General features: G+C 56.5%; 1 protein-coding gene across 4 annotated transcripts in view; it reads left to right on the top strand.

Annotated features, from left to right (window-relative positions):
• slc23a1 (solute carrier family 23 member 1) overlaps window positions 1-21,229 on the top strand; it is a 138,798-nt gene that overhangs the window by 62,371 nt on the left and 55,198 nt on the right. For all 4 annotated transcript variants that reach the window (XM_072512213.1, XM_072512212.1, XM_072512215.1 and 1 more), the window contains exons 3-4: window positions 6,083-6,205; window positions 7,154-7,311. In XM_072512213.1, coding sequence (XP_072368314.1) covers window positions 6,083-6,205; window positions 7,154-7,311 — 281 coding nt within the window. The remainder of the gene's footprint in view (window positions 1-6,082; window positions 6,206-7,153; window positions 7,312-21,229) is intronic.

Genomic DNA, 21,229 nt, shown 5'->3' with positions numbered 1-21,229 from the left:
GGCCTCCCTCAGACTATATGCGGCCAGTGGGCGCTGCCATCTTCCCCTCCAAGCAACACGTGCGGCCCATCGGCGCCACCGTCTTGTTCAACCCCTGCCACGTGCGACCCATGGGCGCCGCCATTTTGTCATCCTCTATATCTTCAGGCGCCGCCATCTTGACTCCCCCATGGCACATGGGCACCGCCAGCGTTCCAGGACCTGTGCCCCCGGGCTCTCCATCATCCGACACCAGCGACGACCAACCATGACTCGCCTCAGTGACCATCGACCAGTCTCGTCCTCGCAACCTGGCCACCGCATCGACGAGCGTTAAAATCAATGGACACGTGACCTCTTGCCTGCTGGACTCTGGGAGCACCGAAAGCTTCATCCACATGGGTACGGTAAGGCGCTGTTCCCTCGCGGTACACCCCGCCAATCAAAAAATCTCCCTGGCCTCCGGATCCCATTCCGTGGTGATCCGGGGTACTGTACGGTCACACTCCAGGTCCAGGGCGTAGAATTCAGCGGCTTCCACCTCTACGTTCTCCTTAACCTCTGCGCTGTCCTACTACTCGGCCTGAACTTCCAGTGCAACCTCCAGAGCCTAACCCTGTAATTCGGCGGGCCGCTACCACCTTGCACTGTGCGGCCTCACGACACTAAAGGTTGATCCGCCCTCCCTCTTCGCAAATTTAACCTCCGATTGCAAACCCGTCACCACCAGGAGCAGACGGTACAGCACCCAGGACCGGATCTTCATCAGGTCCGAGATCCAGCGGCTGCTTCGGGAAGGCATCTTCGAGGCCAGCAACAGCCCCTACCAAGTGGTAGCAGTTAAAACTGGGAAGAAACACCGAATGGTTGTGGATTACAGCCAGACCATCAATCGGTACACGCAGCTCGACGCGTACCCCTCCCACGCATATCTGATATGGTCAATCAGATTGCACAGTACCGGGTCTTCTTAACGGTAGACCTCAAATCCACCTACCACCAGCTCCCCATCCGTAAAGCGGACCGTCCATACACTGCCTTCGAGGCAGACGGTTGCCTCTATCACTTCCTCAGGGTTCCCTTCGGCGTCACCAACGGGGTCTCGGTTTTCCATAGGGAGATGGGCCGAATGGTCAACCGGTACGGTGTGCGGGCCACCTTTCCGTACCTAGACAACGTCGCCATCTGCGGCCATGATCAGCAGGACCATGACGCCAAATTTCTCCACACCCCCACTCTCTTAAACCTCCCTTACAACAAGGAGAAGCCAGTGTTTAACACGACCCACTTAGCCATCCTCGGCTATTTGGTCCAGAACGGAGTTCTGGGGCCTGATCCCGAGCATGGAGCCCCCACTGTCCCAAGGCCCACAAACGCTGCCTGGGGTCCTTTTCGTACTACACTCGGTGGGTCCCAAACTATGCGGACAAGGTTCGCCCACTCATACAGTCAACCCATTTTCCCCTGATTGCCGAGGCACAACAGGCCTTCGCCCGTATCAGAGCTGATATCGCCAAGGCCGGGATGCACGCAGTAGATGAGACACTGCCCTTTCAAGTAGAGAGCGACGCATCAGACGTCGCCCTAGCCGCCACCCTCAATCAGGCAGGCAGGCCCGTGGCATTCTTTTCCCACACTCTTCATGCCTCAGAAATTCGGCACTCATCCGTCGAAAAGGAGGCCCAAGCTATCGTTGAAGCTGTGCGGCATTAGGGGCATTACCTGGCCGGCAGGAGATTCACTCTCCTCACTGACCAACAGTCGGTAGTCTTCTTGTTCAATAACACACAGCGGGGCAAGATCAAGAATGATGAGATCTTGAGGTGGAGGATCGAGCTCTCCACCTACAATTACGAGATTTTTGTATCTCCCCAGTAAGCTCAAGGCCCCAGACGCCCTATCCCAAGGTACATGTGCCAGCGCACAGGTAGATCGACTCTGGACTCTGCACGACAATCTTTGTCACCCGGGAGTCACACAGTTGTACCATTTCATAAAGGCCCGCAATCTGCCCTACTCTGTCGAGGAAGTACGGACAATCACCAGGGACTTCCGGGTCTCTGCGGAGGGCAAGCACCGGCCAGACCGTGCGTGCCTGGTGAAGGCCTCCCACCCCTTTGAACGCCTCAGCGTGGATTTCAAAGGGCCCCTCCCCTCCACCGACCGTAACACTTATTTCCTCAGTGTGGTCGATGAGTACTCCAGATTCCCCTTCGCCATCCCATGCCCCGATATGACGTCTGCCACCATCATCAAAGCCCTCAACACAATCTTCGCTCTGTCTGGTTATCCCGCCCACATCCACAGTGACAGGGGATCCTCCTTCATGAGTGATGAGCTGCGTCAGTTCCTGCTCAGCAGGGTATCGCCTCCAGCAGAACGACAAGCTATAACCCCCAGGGAAACGGACAGGTAGAGAGGGAGAATGGGACGGTATGGAGGGTCATCCAACTGGTCCTATGGTCCAGGAACCTCCCGGCCTCCCGCTGGCAGGAGGTTCTCCCTGATGCACTACACTCCATTCGGTCACTACTGTGCACCGCCACTAACAACACACCCCATGAACGTCTTTTTGCCTTCCCCAGGAAGTCCACATCCGTGATGTCCCTCCCGACTTGGCTCGCAGCTCCAGGACCCGTCCTGTTCCGTGGCACGTCCGACTCCACAAGGTGGACCCGTTGGTGGAAAGGGTGCAATTGCTCCATGCAAACCCTCAGTATGCCTACGTGGCGTACCCCAACGGCTGACGGCCGCCAGGATACGGTCTGCCTCGGGGACCTGGCACCAGCAGGTCACACACATGCGCACACACGCACCACCCCCCCCCCCCCCCCCCCCCCGGGACTATCCGTCCTCCCCCTGCCCGAGGATTAGGAGAATTTTGGCACGCTCCAGGCATCAGACCAGCATCGGCATCGCCGCCACCACTGCGTCGCTCCCAGCGGCACATCCAAGGCCCCGGACCGGTTAAACCTCTAACTGGTCCACTGGATTTCAAAATACTTTTTTTCTTTTCTCTCTATCAAATGTCAATGTAAATGTATATTGGAAACCATTTCTTGCATATAGTTCTCCACCACCCCCGCCAGACTCCATTTTAACAGGGGGTGAATGTGGTAAACCACTGTTGCACCTCTATTAGGTGATGTATGGTAGGACTTGTACTACAGGTACGCTGGTAGTCCCTGCCTGCTAGCTCCGCCCAGTAGGCGGAGTATACATGTTGTGTCCTCCATGCTGCAGCCATTTCGCCAGCTGCTGTGGGAGGCCACATATCTTAGAGCAATAAAGCCTCAGTTGTACTCAAGTCTTTGTACAATTGATCTTGCATCACGCCCGCATGCTACATGGTATGTCAAACCACAGGGATCCACTTGGGGAATGTGAGGTGCTCACTTAACTGCGATTGCCTATTAGCAATAGCCTTCAGCCATGTGGCCATGGTCTCCATGGTCAGTGGGAGTTATGGTTGGTCGATGGAGCAGACAGGGTTCCCCTGGAACAGGTATGCATGGTTAACCCACGGGCGATTAAAAGCTGACCCCCCCCCACCCCCCACCGCTGCCGAGACCATGTGTTGCCCCCAGCCCACCAAGCACTGGGGCTGCAACCTCAGTGCCCCGGGCTCTTTGTCTATGAGAAGATGCACCAACTCTGGTCCCTGCAGCAGCTTCTCTGCAAGTTTCACATTTTTAAAGAGGTATACTAATTGGCGTCCATGGGACCACTTGATGGGGCAGCCGTTAGATCACTGGAGGCCATTAGAGAGGGGGTTACACCTGTTAATTGTAATGAGATTGGGTTTAGGTGGTCATTAAATCACAGCCGTCGAGTTGTCATTTTCTCTGTTCACCAAAATACTATGAACCTGTTTGATGTCTTATCACCTTATCAGCATCCTGTTGACGCTCTTGGCGATGCTCCTCCGTGGACTGCATGGGGGCACAGTGGTTAGCACTACTGCCACACAGCTCCAGAGTCCCGGGTTCAATTCCAGCCCTGATGACTGTCTGGAGTTTGCACTTTCTCTACATGTCAGCGTGGGCTTCCTCCCACAGTCAAAGGTTGTGCAGGTTAGGTGGATTGGCCATGCTAAATTGCCCCTTAGTGTCCAAAAGGTTAGGTTGGGTTACGGGGATAGGGTGAAGGCGTGGGCTTAAGTAGGGTGCTCTTTCCAAGAGCCAGTTCAGACACGATAGGCTGAATGGCCTCCTGCACTATTATGATTTTGAAATACAGGCCAGTCCAGTTACTCACATTTTGCCAGCAGAGATGAGCTGCAAAATATTATTTGTTGCAATAACCTTTCGCAATATTGCTGTTCTTTTAAAACCTGTAGTGGCTCAGTGAGTAAATAGCAAAGTATTTTTTTTTTGTTCGTCCTTGCAAAACCGAAGGTGATAAATTTAAGCAGATTTATCAATTATGAGTGGTGAATATTGGGCCATTATAATTTACTGCAGTAATGTTTGAATGGAAGAATACAACCACCATCCCACTCTTATTGGCACATCATGATCGCTGCTTCAGACTGCTCATGAGCTGGTCTTGAAGACAGAGTTGGCAGGTTTATCATGTCGCCCTACACCGTTATCTCTGGAAGGCAGGTATGGCAGTCTTGTATCCATCCACGCCAGTTGAATGGCCCACTAACTAAGTCCACATTTGAAGAAAGCTGGCAATGATTTGGGATAAGAGACTGGATTCAGGAAGTGTAAGGGGATAAACTAAATACCAAACTTCATTAGTTATGTTTATATAAAAAAAAAAAAAAAAATGCCGTTCCTAATAGATCCTGGGCGGGATTCTCCGAGCCTCCGCGCTGAAATCGCTCTCGGCGTGGGGGTGGAGAATGGGGCGTCAGACCCGCGATCGGGTCCGATGCCTTCCTGCGATTCTCCATGGACCGGAGAATGCGGCGCCAGTTGGGGACCATTGAAAGAGGTGTACTAATTGGGGGTGGGGGGGCTCCAGGACGGCCAGGCTCTCTATCGCGGGCCACTGATCGGCGGGCGTGCATGATCTGGGGGGTGGGGGCTTATATTGTGGGGGCTGGCCCGCTGTGGGTGTCTGCCAAGTTTGACGGGTCCGCCGCCACAGGCGGACGCCACGTGCAAGCGCGGACCCGTGGCTGGAAGTGCAGGGCCCCGTGTCAGCTGCCGGAGCTGTGTGGACTACTCTGGGGTCCTCCAAGCCCCTTTCAAAACAGAGAATCACTCTGGAGTTTCTAGAAAAATAGTCCAGTTTTCCATGGGCCTGGGGACATAGCCCCATTATTAGAGAATTCCACCCTCCACCCCCTGGGTGGGATTCTCCACATCCACGCCGAAGTGGCCGCGCCGTCGTGGAAGCTGTCGAGGTCCACGACGGCGCGGAACGGCCCCGGTCCCGACCGATTCAGGCCCTGACAGTGGGCCAGTATCGGGGCCGCGGCATCTACACGCGCCCGCGTAAAACCGGCCGGTGCTGCATAACGGACATCATGCGCGGGTTGGCCGGTGCCAACCCGCACATGCGTGGTTGCAGTCCTCTCTAAGTCCGTCCCGCAAGAAGATGGGGGACGGATGAAGGAAGGAGGTCCTCCTTCAGCGAGGACGGCCCGACGATCGGTGGGCACCGATCGTGGGCCACCCCACATTCCAGGTGAAGCCCGGTGCAGGATCCCCCAGCGTTCACGCACCCCCCACTACTGCAGTGACCAGGTGTGGACGGCGCCGGGGGGAACCCGCCGTTTTGGCCTGGCCGCTCGGCCCATCCGGGCCTCAGAATAGCGGGGGTGCCGGAGAATCGCCATTTTCGGTGTCTCCGGCGATTCTCTGGCCTGTGGGCCGCGAAACTCGACCGGGCCGTTCCCGCCGCTTGGGAGAATCGCGGGAGGGCGTCGGACCGACGTCCCCGGAAATATTGGCGGCCCAGGCGATTCTCCCAACCGGCGTGGGAGTGGAGCATCGCGCCCGCTATGTCAGAAATGCACATTTTTATCTAATTGATTGTAGATGGGAAATACTTGGATCGTATGCTATAACATTCTGATCTAAATGACAACTGTACAATGACAGTTTCAATTTGCAAGATATTACTTTATTGCTATTGTGTTTCTCAGGATAATGACACTAAAGAAAGTGTTCCAACACAATCCACACGTCCTAAAAGTAATGGTTTTGATATGATCTACAAAATAGAGGATGTTCCTTCCTGGTACCTTTGCATTTTGCTTGGATTTCAGGTATTTTCCCTTTCTTTTGCTTGCATGCTGGTTGTGTAACTATTTGCAAAAAACAAGCCAACTAAAATCGGCTTCACAAGAAGTAAGAGGAATCATTTTTGCCTGGGTCTCTAGCTTGAGTGCTTCTTTTAACTGTGTTCTGGTTTTAGAATATGTTGTCAATAGAAATACATTCCATCTGATTTGTAGCTTTGTGATCTCATGAAAATTTCAGCAAGTGCTGCTACTTGCTTTTATACTAGTCCCCCATTGGATTTGTGTCCATCAGATTTTGTGACTATTCTTTGACTTATCTTGCAATGCCCTTGCTTTTGCTGAAGAATTCTCGAGAGGTTGACAGAATAGAATTTTCTCCCAGGGATGTTATAAATATCACCAGCATCATCTGTCTGCCAGGACAGCAGGTTAAGATGATTCTGCCCTGATGGAGTATCTTCTAAAATTGAGGTTTGTGCTGTGCTGGTACTGCATGCTAACGTACCAACACATTTCTCTGGAATGGAAGGTTGAAGGTTGACACACATTGCAAAAGCTTCCTCCTCTTAATCGAACCCTTGGGGCCAAATAGTGATCTGAGGTGAGCTACCTTATCACCAGGGGTATTGAAAGTTAATTTATTTAGTCACATCTACTTGTAGGTTTAATTTGATACTGAAAGATTTGGCAACCTGCTTTCCTTTCATATGAGCATATGTCATATTACTGTTGCTTGAAGATGTCATATTGTTGGTGAGGCATCCACTGACAGCTGTTAAATCCTTATGTCAGAATCTCCATTGTTTTTGTTTGAGGGAAAAGATTTTTTGAAAACACTGCTATTTTCTGAAATTTTAAAAGATGCAAGCGATAAAAATAATACCTGAAGTAGTCATGTTCTGTTGAAACTCTTGGGAGTATTGCCTACTGGTAAAATGATGGTTACAAAATCTTCTAATTTTCATTTTCTAGCACTATTTGACTTGCTTTAGTGGAACCATAGCTGTACCTTTCCTACTGGCCGAATCACTCTGTGTTGGAAAAGATCAGCACACAGTTAGTCAGCTGATTGGTACTATTTTCACATGTGTGGGAATTACCACTCTTATCCAAACAACATTTGGGTGCAGGTTTGTAATGTTTATCTCTAAATATGTGTACTTGTGTATAATAATGTGAATTGTTTTCTCTTTGAGATTGTTATAGTCTATAATCTGAAGACATTTATAGAAACAATATACTTTGAGAAACTATTCACTTATTTTCTATCCGGTTATTAGTCTGTCATTTTATTTTCTCATTCTTGAGACCTTGTTCTATAGGTTGAGCATCCCTTCTCCGAAATGTTGAAACCCATTCGGCCTCAAGCATAAGGGATTTTCAACCTGTAATAATTTTTCTTAATGTAGATTATTTTCACTTTTCCACTTCATTTTGGTGATTTGCATCCAGGAAAATTATTGACTGTTGTAGAACCCAGTCATTTTTTTTGTTTTTCCTCTCGCCAAATCTTATTATATTGAACTTGGGCCCATGTTTGGCACTTTACCCCACAGTTTTTAAGCATAACTTTAGTATCGTTGCTGCGACCTTTTGAGACACATGATCAATCCATTTCCATTTGTGAGTTTTTAATCTATAATCTGTTTTTTATGGGGGCAGGATATTGATTAGGGAACATGTTTTAAAAAAAAAAAAAAAAAAAATTAACACTAAAATTAAATTGGGCACCCATTTATTGTCTACCTGCATCACCAGTTGTGACTACATTCCAAAGGCCAGACCCATGATATTGACGCAAGCTTTCTTTTATGATTTTGTATCCTTTTTTCTTGCACAGCCCCTCACTTGCCCTTTTAAGTCATGAGATCGATATGGCACAGAAGGAGGCCATTCAGCTAATTGCGTCCATGCTGGCTTTAATTCCCATAGCCCTACAGCTTGTTTCTCTCAAGGGCATATCCAATTTCCTTTTGAAATCATTGATTATCTCTGCTTCCATCACCCCTCTAGGCGCCATGTTCCAACTTCACAACCGTCACTGCAGTTCTTCCCCTCAATTTTGCCCCTACCCCCCCCATAATCGTTTGTGCAACAACATTTTGTCCCCTAGTCCTTGTACCATCAGATAAGGGGTGCAGCCTATCTTTGTCTACCTTATCTAAATCTCTCAAGAATCTTGGGCGAAATTCTCCATTATCGGCGGAAAGTCCGCCGATCGGCGCAAAAAACGGCGCAAATCCCACTTGCGTCACGTCATAAAAATGGGCCGATAGTCTGCGGCCCGAAATGGGCTAGCAGCGACGTAACGGGATCCGCGCTTGCGCAGTGGTTCACGCCGTGCAGCGTCATACGCGCTGCACGGCGTGACGGCTCATAAGGCCGCGCAGCTCCCCCCCCCCCCACCCGACCGGAACAGCCGACCGCAACACCCGACTTGATGGCTGGCCGTCGCTCAGCCCCGAGGTTCGAGTCACGCGATGTGGAGGCGCTCCTGGACGCGGTGGAGCAGAGGAGGGACGCCCTGTATCCCGGGCACGGCCGCAGAGTTGCCCCACGCCACAGCCGGCGTCTCTGGAGGGAGGTGGCAGAGGCCGTCACCGCTGTGGCCCTAACACCACGGACAGGCACCCAGTGCCACAAGAAGGTGAACGACCTCGTCAGAGCAGGCAGGGTGAGCCTCCCCCATACCCCCCCATACCCCCCCATACCCCCCCATACCCCCCCATACCCCCCCATACCCCCCCATACCCCCCCATACCCCCCCATACCCCCCCATACCCCCCCATACCCCCCCATATCCCCCACCTCCCCCACCTCCCCCACCTCCCCCATATCCCCAAGTGAATCCAGCCCTAACCTTAACCTCTGCAATGCACGCGCAACCAATGGCGTGCATTCATATACCTGCCTAACACTGTTGCCTTTTACCCCTGCCACCACCCCCCCCCCCCCCCCAGGAGAAGCGCGCACACAACAATAGGGAGCATGTGAGGACTGGAGGAGGGCCCGCTGATGAGAGGCCACTGACCGTACACTAGGAAAGGGCCCTGGAACTGGCTGGCGGACCTGAGGACCGGGAGGTTGCTGATGCAGAGGTCGGGGCCCCACGAGCAAGTGAGCCACCAACAGCCCGTCCCCATATCCCCCCTCCCCTATATACCCCTCCCCCGTATCACCTGATCACTGCCTGATGTCTAACCATGCATGCTTCATTGTGTATCGCAGGACCAAACGTCCAGGCACCCATCCCCGCAGATGCAGACCGCCCGCAGGATGCCCCTCGGAGACCACAGGAGACGGAGAGACGCGCACCCTCCAGCATGTGACGCCCGCAGGATGCCCCTCGGAGACCACAGGAGACGGAGAGACCCGCACCCTCCAGCATGCGACGCCCGCAGGATGCCCCTCGGAGACCACGGGAGACGGGGAGACCCGAACCCTCCAGCATGCGACGCCCGCAGGATGCCCCTCGGAGACCACTGGAGACGGAGAGACCCGCACCCTCCAGCATGCGACGCCCGCAGGATGCCCCTCGGAGACCACTGGAGACTGAGAGACCCGAACCCTCCAGCATGCGACGCCCGCAGGATGCCCCTCGGAGACCACGGGAGACGGAGAGACCCGGACCCTCCAGCATGCGACGCCCGCAGGATGCCCCTTGCACACCACGGGAGACGGAGAGACCTGGAGCAACAGGGAGACGACACCCCCGTCACATGCGGGAGCGACCACCCAGCGATGAGGGGGGCAGCCACAGGCCCCCGTCACATCCGAGCCAGGACACCACTATCCAGGACACCCCTACCCGGGACACCACTACCCAGGACACCCCTACCCGGGACAGCACTACCCAGGACACCCCTACCCAGGACGACGAAATACCGGACAGTGACTCAGAGTGGATGGGTGGAGACGAACCCCCACCCCAAAGTGCCATGGACTCAGAGTGGGACGAAGAGCACGACACAACGCCACTGCTGTCACCAACACCCTCCACCATCGCAGAAACACTCACCACGGTTGGGCACTTTAGTGATGAGGCGTCTGGTACACTCACTGGTGCGCGCAACACAGCCGTCCCGGTACAGCAGGTGGAGGTAGGAGCAGCAGAGGGACCTGGCGGTCGGAGGGCAGCCCAGGCCAAGCGAACATCTGCCGCCCAGATGGATCCCGGGTTCCTGCAGTTACCACATAGATCCGATGCAACCACCGACACGGAGACGAGCGAATAGGGTGACGGGTGGCTTGCTGCGGTCGCAGGTGGAGGAGTCCACCTGCGTCCAGGAGCTGGGAGTGGTGCCGGTCATGCGTGCCACCCAGGCTGACACCGCACGGGTGGCGTCCGCGGTGGAGGCAATGGGTGCGACGGTGTCAGACTTGGGGAACGGTTTGCGGGGCCTGGGGCCTTCCGTGCATGCGGCGTCTGTGGCCCAGGAAATGGCTGCCCTCTCACAGGAGGCCATGAGCCAGTGCCAGCGCCAGATGGCAGAGGCGCTCAACGCCATAGCCCAGTCTCAGCAGGCCATAGCCCAGTCTCAGCAGGCCATGGCCCAGTCTCAGCAGGCCATGGCCCAGTCTCAGCAGGCCATGGCCCAGTCTCAGCAGGCCATGGCCCAGTCTCAGCAGGCCATGGCCCAGTCTCAGCAGGCCATGGCCCAGTCTCAGCAGGCCATGGCCCAGTCTCAGCAGGCCATGGCCCAGTCTCAGCAGGCCATGGCCCAGTCTCAGCAGGCCATGGCCCAGTCTCAGCAGGCCATGGCCCAGCCTCAGCAGGCCATGGCCCAGTCTCAGCAGGCCATGGCCCAGTCTCAGCAGGCCATGGCCCAGTCTCAGCAGGCCATGGCCCAGTCTCAGCAGGCCATGGCCCAGTCTCAGCAGGCCATGGCCCAGTCTCAGCAGGCCATGGCCCAGTCTCCGCAGGCCTTGGCCCAGTCTCCGCAGGCCTTGGCCCAGTCTCCGCAGGCCTTGGCCCAGTCTCAGCAGGCCATGGCCCAGTCTCAGCAGGCCATGGCCCAGTCTCAGCAGGCCATGGCCCAGTCTCAGCAGGCCATGGCCCAGTCTCAGCAGGCCATGGCCCGGTCTCAGCAGGCCATGGCCCGGTCTCAGCAGGCCATGGCCCGGTCTCAGCAGGCCATGGCCCAGTCTCAGCAGGCCATGGCCCAGTCTCAGCAGGCCATGGCCCAGTCTCTGCAGGCCATGGCCCAGTCTCTGCAGGCCATGGCCCAGTCTCTGCAGGCCATGGCCCAGTCTCTGCAGGCCATGGCCCAGTCTCTGCAGGCCATGGCCCAGTCTGAGTAAGTTGGCACGGGTGCAGGGCACAGATGAGTTTTAGGGGCTAGGGCACGTGCATGAACTCCTTTGGTTATTAAAGTCAATGTTACACCTACCGAAGCTGCCTTTGTGCTCTGTCCAAAGTGTGCGGGGGTGTCATGTACGTTGAGCGCAAGTGTGTGTGTGAGGGGTGGTCTTACCTCAGCCCCAGGTGAGTCTGCCCCCTTCCCCCTGGGCCGCCATCAACATCCCCCGGGCAGAGGACGGGACCGTGCGCTGCAGTGTCACAGCCGCATGCAGGGATGGTCCGGGTAGATGGTGGTACTGTGGCCATGGGTCAGACATAGTCCAACGATGTAGAGTCAGGAGCTCATCGGAGGTGGGTTGTCATCATTCTCCATGGCCTGCGATAGACACGCGTCCACCCGCAACTGGGTGAGCCCGGCCCGTTGTGCCGCCGGTGGATCGGCAATTGGGGGTGGGGGGGTGGTGTGCATGCGGGTGGGGTTGGGGAGGGGGGTGAGGGTGCTGGGTGGGTGGATGGGTGGGGGGTGTGGGTGGTCGGCTGTTGTCATGGTTTGCGGTCTGTGGCCATACTACCCGATTCCCACGCCCATCTAGTCAGTGAAGCGGGCGTCTATCAGTCTGTCCCGTGCCCGCTGGGCCAGCCGGTAACGGTGGACAACCACCCGCCTGTGTCTACCCCGTCTGCCCTGACCACTGCCCCCATCCCCCTCATCTGGGGAGGACTGCGCCTCTTCCTGCTGCTCCTCCACTCCGCCCTCCTCTGCCGGGCTATGTTGTGCAGGACGCAGCACACCACAATGATGCGGCCGACCCTATCTGACCGATACTGGAGGGCGCCCCCAGAGAGGTCCAGGCACCTGAAACGCATCTTCAGCACGCCAAAGCACGTCTCGATCACTCCCCTTGTCGCTACATGGGCATCATTGTAGCGGTTCTCCGCCTCGTTGCGTGGCCTCCGTATAGGCGTCATCAGCCACGATCGCAATGGGTAGCCCCTGTCGCCCAGCGACCAGCCCCTCAGCCGGGGATGGCGTCCCTCGCACATGCCGGGGATGGATGACCGCGACAACACGAATGAGTCGTGTACACTGCCTGGGTGACGGGCGCAGACGTGCAGGATCATCATGCGGTGGTCGCAGACCACCTGTACGTTCATTGAATAGGTCCCCTTCCTATTAGTGAACACGGCCCTGTTCTCTGCAGGTGGCCGCACGGCGACGTGCATCCCATCGATCGCGTCCTGGACCATGGGGAACCCGGCAACGGCAGAGAAGCCCACGGCCCGGGCATCTTGGCTGGCCCGGTCCACGGGGAAGCGGATGTAGCGGTGCGCCATGGCATAAAGGGCATCTGTCACTGCCCGGATGCACCGATGCACCGATGTCTGCGATATGCCGGACAGGTCCCCACTCGGTGCCTGGAATGACCCCGTTGCATAAAAGTTCAGGGCCACCGTAACCTTGACGGACACGGGGAGAGGGTGTCCCCCGCCAGTGCCACGCGGTGACAGGTGTGCCAGCAGGTGGCAGATGTGTGCCACGGTTTCCCGGCTCATCCGGAGTCTCCTCCTGCATTCCCGGTCCGTGAGGTCCTGGTATGACTGCCGGGGCCGGTACACACGGGGCGCCCTCGGGTGCCTCCGTTGCCGTGGGGCCGTGACGTCCTCCTCCCCCTCCTCGTCCTGTCGGTCAGGTGTCCCTCCAGCCTGGGCGGCTGCCGCCTGCCCCTCTGCGGCAGCCTGCGCCGCCTCTCCGGCATGCTCCTCCTCCTCCTCATCCAGGGCAACATAGACATGAGCGGCTGCCACCACGGCGGCCAACATCGCTGGATGGTCTGAAAACATGACGGCCTGGTGGGGGGGGAGGGGAACGACGACATGTCGTCATTGCCCATATCCCCTCCTCCCCCCAGCCAGGTGGCATGGACCGCATGGGTCCAACTGTTGGAGGCTGGCACCTGGCCAGGTGGACCAACTAATTTGCCCTCCCATCACCCACCCCGGCACGGACCCCCCTCCCCAACCTCCACCCCGGCACGGACCCCCTCCCCAACCTCCACCCCGGCACGGACCCCCTCCCCAACCTCCACCCCGGCACTGACCCCCCCCCTCCCCAACCTCCACCCCGGCACTGACCCCCCCCTCCCCAACCTCCACCCCGGCACGGACCCCCTCCCCAACCTCCACCCCGGCACGGACCCCCCCCCAACCCCCAACCTCCACCCCGGCACGGACCCCCTCGCCAACCTCCACCCCGGCACGGACCCCCTCCCCAACCTCCACCCCGGCACGAACCTCCACCCCGGCGGACCCCCTCCCCAACCCCCAACCTCCACCCCAGCACGGACCCCCCCCCCCCCAACCTCCACCCCGGCACGGACCCCCTCCCCAACCTCCACCCCAGCACGGACCCCCCCCGAACCCCCAACCTCCACCCCAGCACAGACCCCCCCCCCCCAACCTCCACCCCGGCACGGACCCCCTCCCCAACCTCCACCCCGGCACGGACCCCCCCCCCCCCCCCAACCTCCACCCCGGCACGGACCCACCCCCCCCCAACCTCCACCCCGGCACGGACCCCCCCCCCCCCCCAACCTCCACCCCGGCACGGACCCCCTCCCGGCACTCCCCCGGAGCCCAGCCTACTCTAACCACCCCCCCCCCCCCCGCCGCACACACACACAAGCCGAGACACACCTGTCCTCACGCAATCAGTCTGCGGCCACGCCATTTCCTGCCCAGAGCCAACCCCCCAGGCCGTCACTCACCTCCTCGCTGGTCGGCGTGAGCCTGGAGCACCGGGTCACGCCGATGAAAAGGAGGTTTGATTGACGTCGACGTGAACGGTCATCACGTCGACGGGACTTCGGCCCATCCGGAAGGGAGAATATCGGCAGGCCGAAAATCGGCTGCCTTGCGCAGACCCGTGACATTCTCCGCGGCAGCGGCGCCATTAACGCCCCGCCGACTTTTCTCCCTTCGGAGACTTCGGCGGGGGCGGGGGCGGGATTCACGGCGGCCAACGGCCATTCTCCGACCCGGCGGGGGGTCGGAGAATGACGCCCCTTGTATACCTCACTTGAATTCTCCCTTCCTTCCCTCGAAGGACAGAATAACAACCCAGCGGTTTCAACCTACCTTGTGGCTAAACCTCTCCCATTCTGTTAAATCCACTGCACCTTCTTGAGGTAAAAGATCCCATGGCACTATATTTTGAGCGAGAGCAGAGATTATCCTTTCTGATATGTACCCCTCAAATCAATGTCACAAAAAAAAAAATATCCGATTATCTCACTGCAGGTGGGGGAGATTGGGGAGTTCACGGTGTGGGGGAGATGGTGGCATTCACTGGGTGGGGGGGGAGATTGTGGCGTTCACTGCATGGTGGGTGGGGGACATTGCGGCGTTCACTGGGTGGGGCGATTGCGGCGTTCACTGGGTGGGGGAGATTGCGGCGTTCAATGGGTGGGGGAGATTGTGGCGTTCACTGGGTGGGGGAGATTGTGGCGTTCACTGGGTGGGGGAGATTGTGGCGTTCACTGAGTGGGGGAGATTGTGGCATTCACTGCATGGTGGGTGGGGGACATTGCGGCGTTCACTGGGTGGGGAGATTGCGGCGTTCACTGGGTGGGGGAGATTGTGGCGTTCACTGAGTGGGGGGGATTGTGGCATTCGCTGCATGGTGGGTGGGGGGGATTGTGGCGTTCACTGGTTGGGGAGATTGTGGCATTCACTGGGTGGGGGGGGATTGTGGCGTTCCCTGGGTGGGAGAGATTGTGGCTTTCAGAGCGGGGGGGACACAGAGCGAGGGTCGCGACGCCGAGAGAGGGCGAGGGACGGCGCAGAGGGGGCGACGGAGGGGGCGACGGGCGCACAGCGGGCTAAATCGCTGGCTTTGAAAGCAGACCACGGCAGGCCAGCAGCACGGTTCAATTCCCGTAACAGCCTCCCCGAACAGGCGCCGGAATGTGGCGACTAGGGGCTTTTCACAGTAACTTCATTTGAAGCCTACTTGTGACAATAAGCGATTTTCATTTCATTTTCATTTAACTGAGTGGGGGGGATTGTGGCACTCACTGCGTGGGGGTGGGGGTGGGGGCGGGGGGGGGATTGCGGCATTCACTGGGTGGGGGAGATTGTGGCGTTCACTGAGTGGGGAGGATTGTGGCACTCACTGCATGGTGGGTGGGGGGGGAGATTGTGGCATTCACTGGGTGGGGGGGATTGTGGCACTCACTGCATGTTGGGTGCGGGGGATTGCGGTGTTCACTGGGTGGGGGGATTGTGGCACTCACTGCATGGTGGGTGGGGGGCTTGTGGCGTTCACTGAGTGGGGGGGGGGCTGTGGCACCCACTGCATGGTGGGTGGGGGGATTGCGGCACTCACTGGGTGGGGGGATTGTGGCGTTCACTGAGGTGGGGGGGGATTGTGGCATTCACTGCATGGTGGGTGGGGGGGATTGCGGCGTTCACTGAGGTGGGGGGGGATTGTGGCATTCACTGCATGTTGGGTGCGGGGGATTGCGGCGTTCACTGGGTGGGGGGATTGCGGCGTTCACTGGGTGGGGGGGATTGTGGCATTCACTGCATGGGGGGGATTGCGGCGTTCACTGGGTGGGGGGATTGCGGCACTCAATGCATGGTGGGTTGGGGGGAGATTGTGGCATTCACTGGGTGGGGGAGATTGTGGCACTCACTGCATGGTGGGTGGGGGGGGGGGGATTCCGGCATTCACTGGGTGGGGGAGATTGTGGCGTTCACTGAGTGGGGGGGACTGTGGCACTCACTGCATGGTGGGTGGGGGGGGGGGGAATTGCGGCACTCACTACGTGGTGGGTGGGGGGCATTCCGGCATTCACTGAATGGGGGGGATTGTGGCATTCACTGCGTGGTGGGTGGGGGGGATTGCGGCGTTCACTGGGTGGGGGGATTGTGGCGTTCACTGGGTGGGGGGGGATTGTGGCACTCACTGCATGTTGGGTGCGGGGGATTGCGGCGTTCACTGGGTGGGGGGGCTTGTGGCGTTCACTGAGTGGTGGGGATTGTGGCATTCACTGCATGGTGGGTGGGGGGGATTGCGGCGTTCACTGGGTGGGGGGATTGCGGCAATCAATGCATGATGGGTTTGGGGAGATTGTGGCATTCACTGGGTGGGGGAGATTGTGGCACTCACTGCATGGTGGGTGGGGGGGGGATTCCGGCATTCACTGGGTGGGGGAGATTGTGGCGTTCACTGAGTGGGGGGGACTGTGGCACTCACTGCATGGTGGGTGGGGGGGTGATTGCGGCACTCACTACGTGGTGGGTGGGGGGCATTGCGGCATTCACTGAATGGGGGGGATTGTGGCATTCACTGCGTGGTGGGTGGGGGGAGATTGCGGCGTTCACTGGATGGGGGGGGTTGTGGCATTCACTGCATGGTGGGTGGGGGGGATTGTGGCGTTCACTGGGTGGGGGAGATTGCGGCGTTCACTGGATGGGGGGGGTTGCGGCACTCACTGGGTGGGGGAGATTGTGGCGTTCACTGGGTGGGGGACATTGCTGCGTTCACTGGGTGGGGGACATTGCGGCGTTCACTGGGTGGGGGAGATTGCGGCGTTCACTGGGTGGGGGAGATTGTGGCGTTCACTGGGTGGGGGAGATTGCGGCGGTTACTGCCTGTTCTATTTGCCACTTGGCTGCTAATTGTTGTTCAGAACACAAGTAAAACAAAGTCCAAATAATGGGTTTTATTTTAAAAGTCCAACAAATATAAAAATGTGCTGGTAAATGACAATAGGTTGGGAATTATAAACAGGAAAAATGCTGCATTTGTAAATGAGAATGTAGGTTGTTGAAAAGATTAAAATAAACAAGTCTTCAACTCTAGTATACGATTAACTTTGAATCGGAAATTATTATTTTTAGGAGCTGTTGTATAATTGGGAGCCTCTTTTCCTTGGGAACTGGGTGCTGGTGACCAAACTATTTCCCTTTGAAATCGGATAGGTGGAAAAGATTTTCAGCCCATCAAAAGCCTAAGACAATGGATGAAATCTTGTGCCTACACCCCCCCCCCCCCCCCCCCCCCCCCCGACCAGTCTGGTGATATGGGGCATTTAATTGGGTGGAAGAATGGCAAGTGGGGAACTTCACACCAGTCTCCACGCCAATTCCACGGAAGATCAATGAGCAGCCATATGGGGAGTACAACAAGGAAATCTGTGCATGATTGTTTGCAGGCTCCAGAGGGTTCTGTCGTTTAAGGGCACCCTGTGCCCAATCAAGGAAATGGAACTACCTGCCTGCACGAATCCCCCTCCTGCCATCGCTCACCACTGGCCTGGGATCCAGCGACTGATCCTAGGTCTTTGGATTTCATGCAAGCTGTAGACATTGCCTCCCCAAGGCGCCACTGGTCTCTGGATGGCTGGTAGCTCCCACTGGGCTGGTCTTTGCCACCAGGGCTCTGGATCCCAGGAGAAGACCTATTGCTAGCATGTCAAGTGCCTGAACACAGGGCTCATGCTGGATTTCCAGTGAATGGCTGAGACCCCTGTCGGCACAACAAGATTCTGCCTAATGTTTTTTCCTTGGATTACTACTTTTGACAAATCTGCCATTTATTTGGGATGCATTTGACAAATCTAATTCTAAAGTTTAATTATGGAGCAAACAGCTTGCTGCTGCATTGCAATTCAAATAACAGTAGATTCCTCAGCATGCGGGCTTTCACAAACTCAATTACATTGCTTACCATGCCATTCTCTGGATTTTCTGAAAAATAATTTTTCCTCTGAGCCACTCAACTGCTAAATTCTTTACAATCCATTTAAAGTGAGATGATTAAATCTTTAAAAATAGGTTTGTAAGCATATTTAAAGTTGGTTACTTAAAATATGAAAAAGTGGATGTTAAGCTATGGTGTGGAAATGCTCAATGTTCTTGTTTAGATTTTAAAAACTACACAAATTGGAGAAATCTCTTTCCTCATTTTCCGGATGCAATGGAAATAGGGTCTGACCTTCGATCACTGAACAAACACATGTATTTATTTCAGTTAGGGTGGACAAACATATTGACATTCATTTTAAGTAGGTACATTTTCTTGCTCTGCCACTAACTTTATCAGCAAAATTCTTCCATTTATTTAATACTTTTCAGAACTTGGAAAATTTCACAGCTGAAGAAGTATTCTGGAATAGCAGTGACTGTTGTAATTTTACGAAATATGCAGCTTTGTCTCCAATGACAGTGAGATTTTTAAAATGATCTTTTGTTTAATCTTTGTCTCTGGCAAGGCCAGCATTTTTAACCTATCCCACGATGCCTTTTAGTGCAGTTAAAAGTCAATCACATTCCTGTGTTTGGAGTCTCATGTGGGCCAGCTAGATAAGGATGGCAGATTTCTTTCCCAAGTGGACATGGTGAAACAGACGGGTTGAACCAGACGGGTTTTTAATGACCATTAATAGTGTCAGCATCCCCATTTCAGATTGCTATGGGTGGATTTCCCAAAATTCCATTGTGGCCCACTCTCGAGATTTAACAGCCATATCAAGATTTGCACCTGTGGCGAAGGGGCCCTCGAAATTCCGCCCTGGCTTTCAATTCCGATTTTGTAAAAATGAAAAATGATTTTAGTTTGGCTGAGGATTAATTTGCCAGTGCACGACTCCCTCATTCTTCAAAATATGGCATTAGATTTTTTTTCTTACATGTTGCCTTTTTAATTTCTGATTTTAAATTCCCATTTTAATCTTAAAATATCAAAGGGCAGAGATATTCACCGTGGCAGACAATGTGGGAATTGGGGTGGTGGGAGGGGGTGTAGAATGCTAGGGAAGGGATTAAAGTTTGACTCTTCTGGGGCGAAATTCTCCGTTATCGGCGGAAAGTCCGCCGATCGGCGCAAAAAACGGCGCAAGTCCGACTCACGTCACGTCGGAAAAATGGGTCGATAGTCTCTGGCCCGAAATGGGCTAGCAGTGACGTAACGGGATTGGCGCTTGCGCAGTGGTTCACGCCGTGCAGCATCATACGCGCTGCATGGCGTGACGGCTCATAAGGCCGCGCTGCTCCCCCCCACCCGACCGCAACACCCGACCGCAACACCCGACTGGATGGCTGGCCGTCGCTCAGCCCCGAGGTTCGAGTCACGCGATGTGGAGGCGCTCCTGGACGCGGTGGAGCAGAGGAGGGACGCCCTGTATCCCGGGCACGGCCGCAGAGTTGCCCCACGCCACAGCCGGCGTCTGTGGAGGGAAGTGGCAGAGGCCGTCATCGCTGTGGCCCTGACACCATGGACAGGCACCCAGTGCCACAAGAAGGTGAACGACCTCGTCAGAGCAGGCAGGGTGAGCCTCCCCCATATCCCCCATATCTCTCCCATATCTCCCATATCTCCCCCATATCCCCCCTCCCCCATATCCCCCCCTCCCCCATATCCCCCCCTCCCCCATATCCTCCCCCCTCCCCCATATCCTCCCCCCTCCCCCATATCCTCCCCCCTCCCCCATATCCTCCCCCCTCCCCATATCCTCCCCCTCCCCCATATCCTCCCCCCTCCCCCATATCCTCCCCCCTCCCCCATATCCTCCCCCCTCCCCCATATCCTCCCCCCTCCCCCATATCCTCCCCCCTCCCCCATATCCTCCCCCCCTCCCCATATCCTCCCCCCTCCCCCATATCCTCCCCCTCCCCCATATCCTCCCCCCTCCCCCATATCCTCCCCCCTCCCCCATATCCTCCCCCCTCCCCCATATCCTCCCCCCTCCCCCATATCCTCCCCCCTCCCCCATATCCTCCCCCCTCCCCCATATCCTCCCCCCTCCCCCATATCCTCCCCCTCCCCCATATCCTCCCCATATCTTCCCCCCCTCCCCCATATCCCCAAGTGAATATAGCCCTAACCTTAACCTCTGCAATGCACGCGCAACCGATGGCGTGCATTCATATACCTGCCTAACAGTGTTGCCTTTTACCCCTGCCACCCCCCCCCCCCACCCACAGGAGAAGCGCGCACACAACAATAGGGAGCATGTGAGGACTGGAGGAGGCCCCGCTGATGAGAGGCCACTGACTGTACATGAGGAAAGGGCCCTGGAACTGGCTGGTGGACCTGAGGACCGGGAGGTTGCTGATGCAGAGGTCGGGGGCATAGTAGCAAGTGAGCCACCGACGGCCCGTCCCCATATCCCCCCTCCCCTATATCCACCTCCCCCGTATCACCTGATCACTGCCTGATGTCTAATCATGCATGCTTCATTGTGTATCGCAGGACCAAACGTCCAGGCACCCATCCCCGCAGATGCAGACCGCCCGCAGGATGCCCCTCGGAGACCACAGGAGACGGAGAGACCTGGAGCAACAGGGAGACGACACCCCCGTCACGTGCAGGAGCGACCACCCAGCGATGAGGGGGGCAGCCACAGGCCCCCATCACATCCGAGCCGGGACACCCCTACCCAGGACGACAAAATACCGGACAGTGACTCAGAGTGGATGGGTGGAGACGAACCCCCACCCCAAAGTGCCATGGACTCAGAGTGTGGGACGAAGAGCACGACACAACGCCACTGCTGTCACCAACACCCTCCACCAGCGCAGAAACACTCACCACGGTTGGGCACTTTAGTGATGAGGCGTCTGGTACACTCTCTGGTGCGCACAACACAGCCGTCCCGGTACAGCAGGTGGAGGTAGGAGCAGCAGAGGAGCCGGGCGGTCGGAGGGCCAGCCCAGCCCAAGCGAACATCTGCCGCCCAGAT

Source organism: Scyliorhinus torazame, chromosome 7 (assembly GCF_047496885.1).
Source record: "Scyliorhinus torazame isolate Kashiwa2021f chromosome 7, sScyTor2.1, whole genome shotgun sequence".
NCBI lineage: Eukaryota > Metazoa > Chordata > Chondrichthyes > Carcharhiniformes > Scyliorhinidae > Scyliorhinus > Scyliorhinus torazame.
This window is presented reverse-complemented; position numbering and strand designations above follow the sequence as displayed.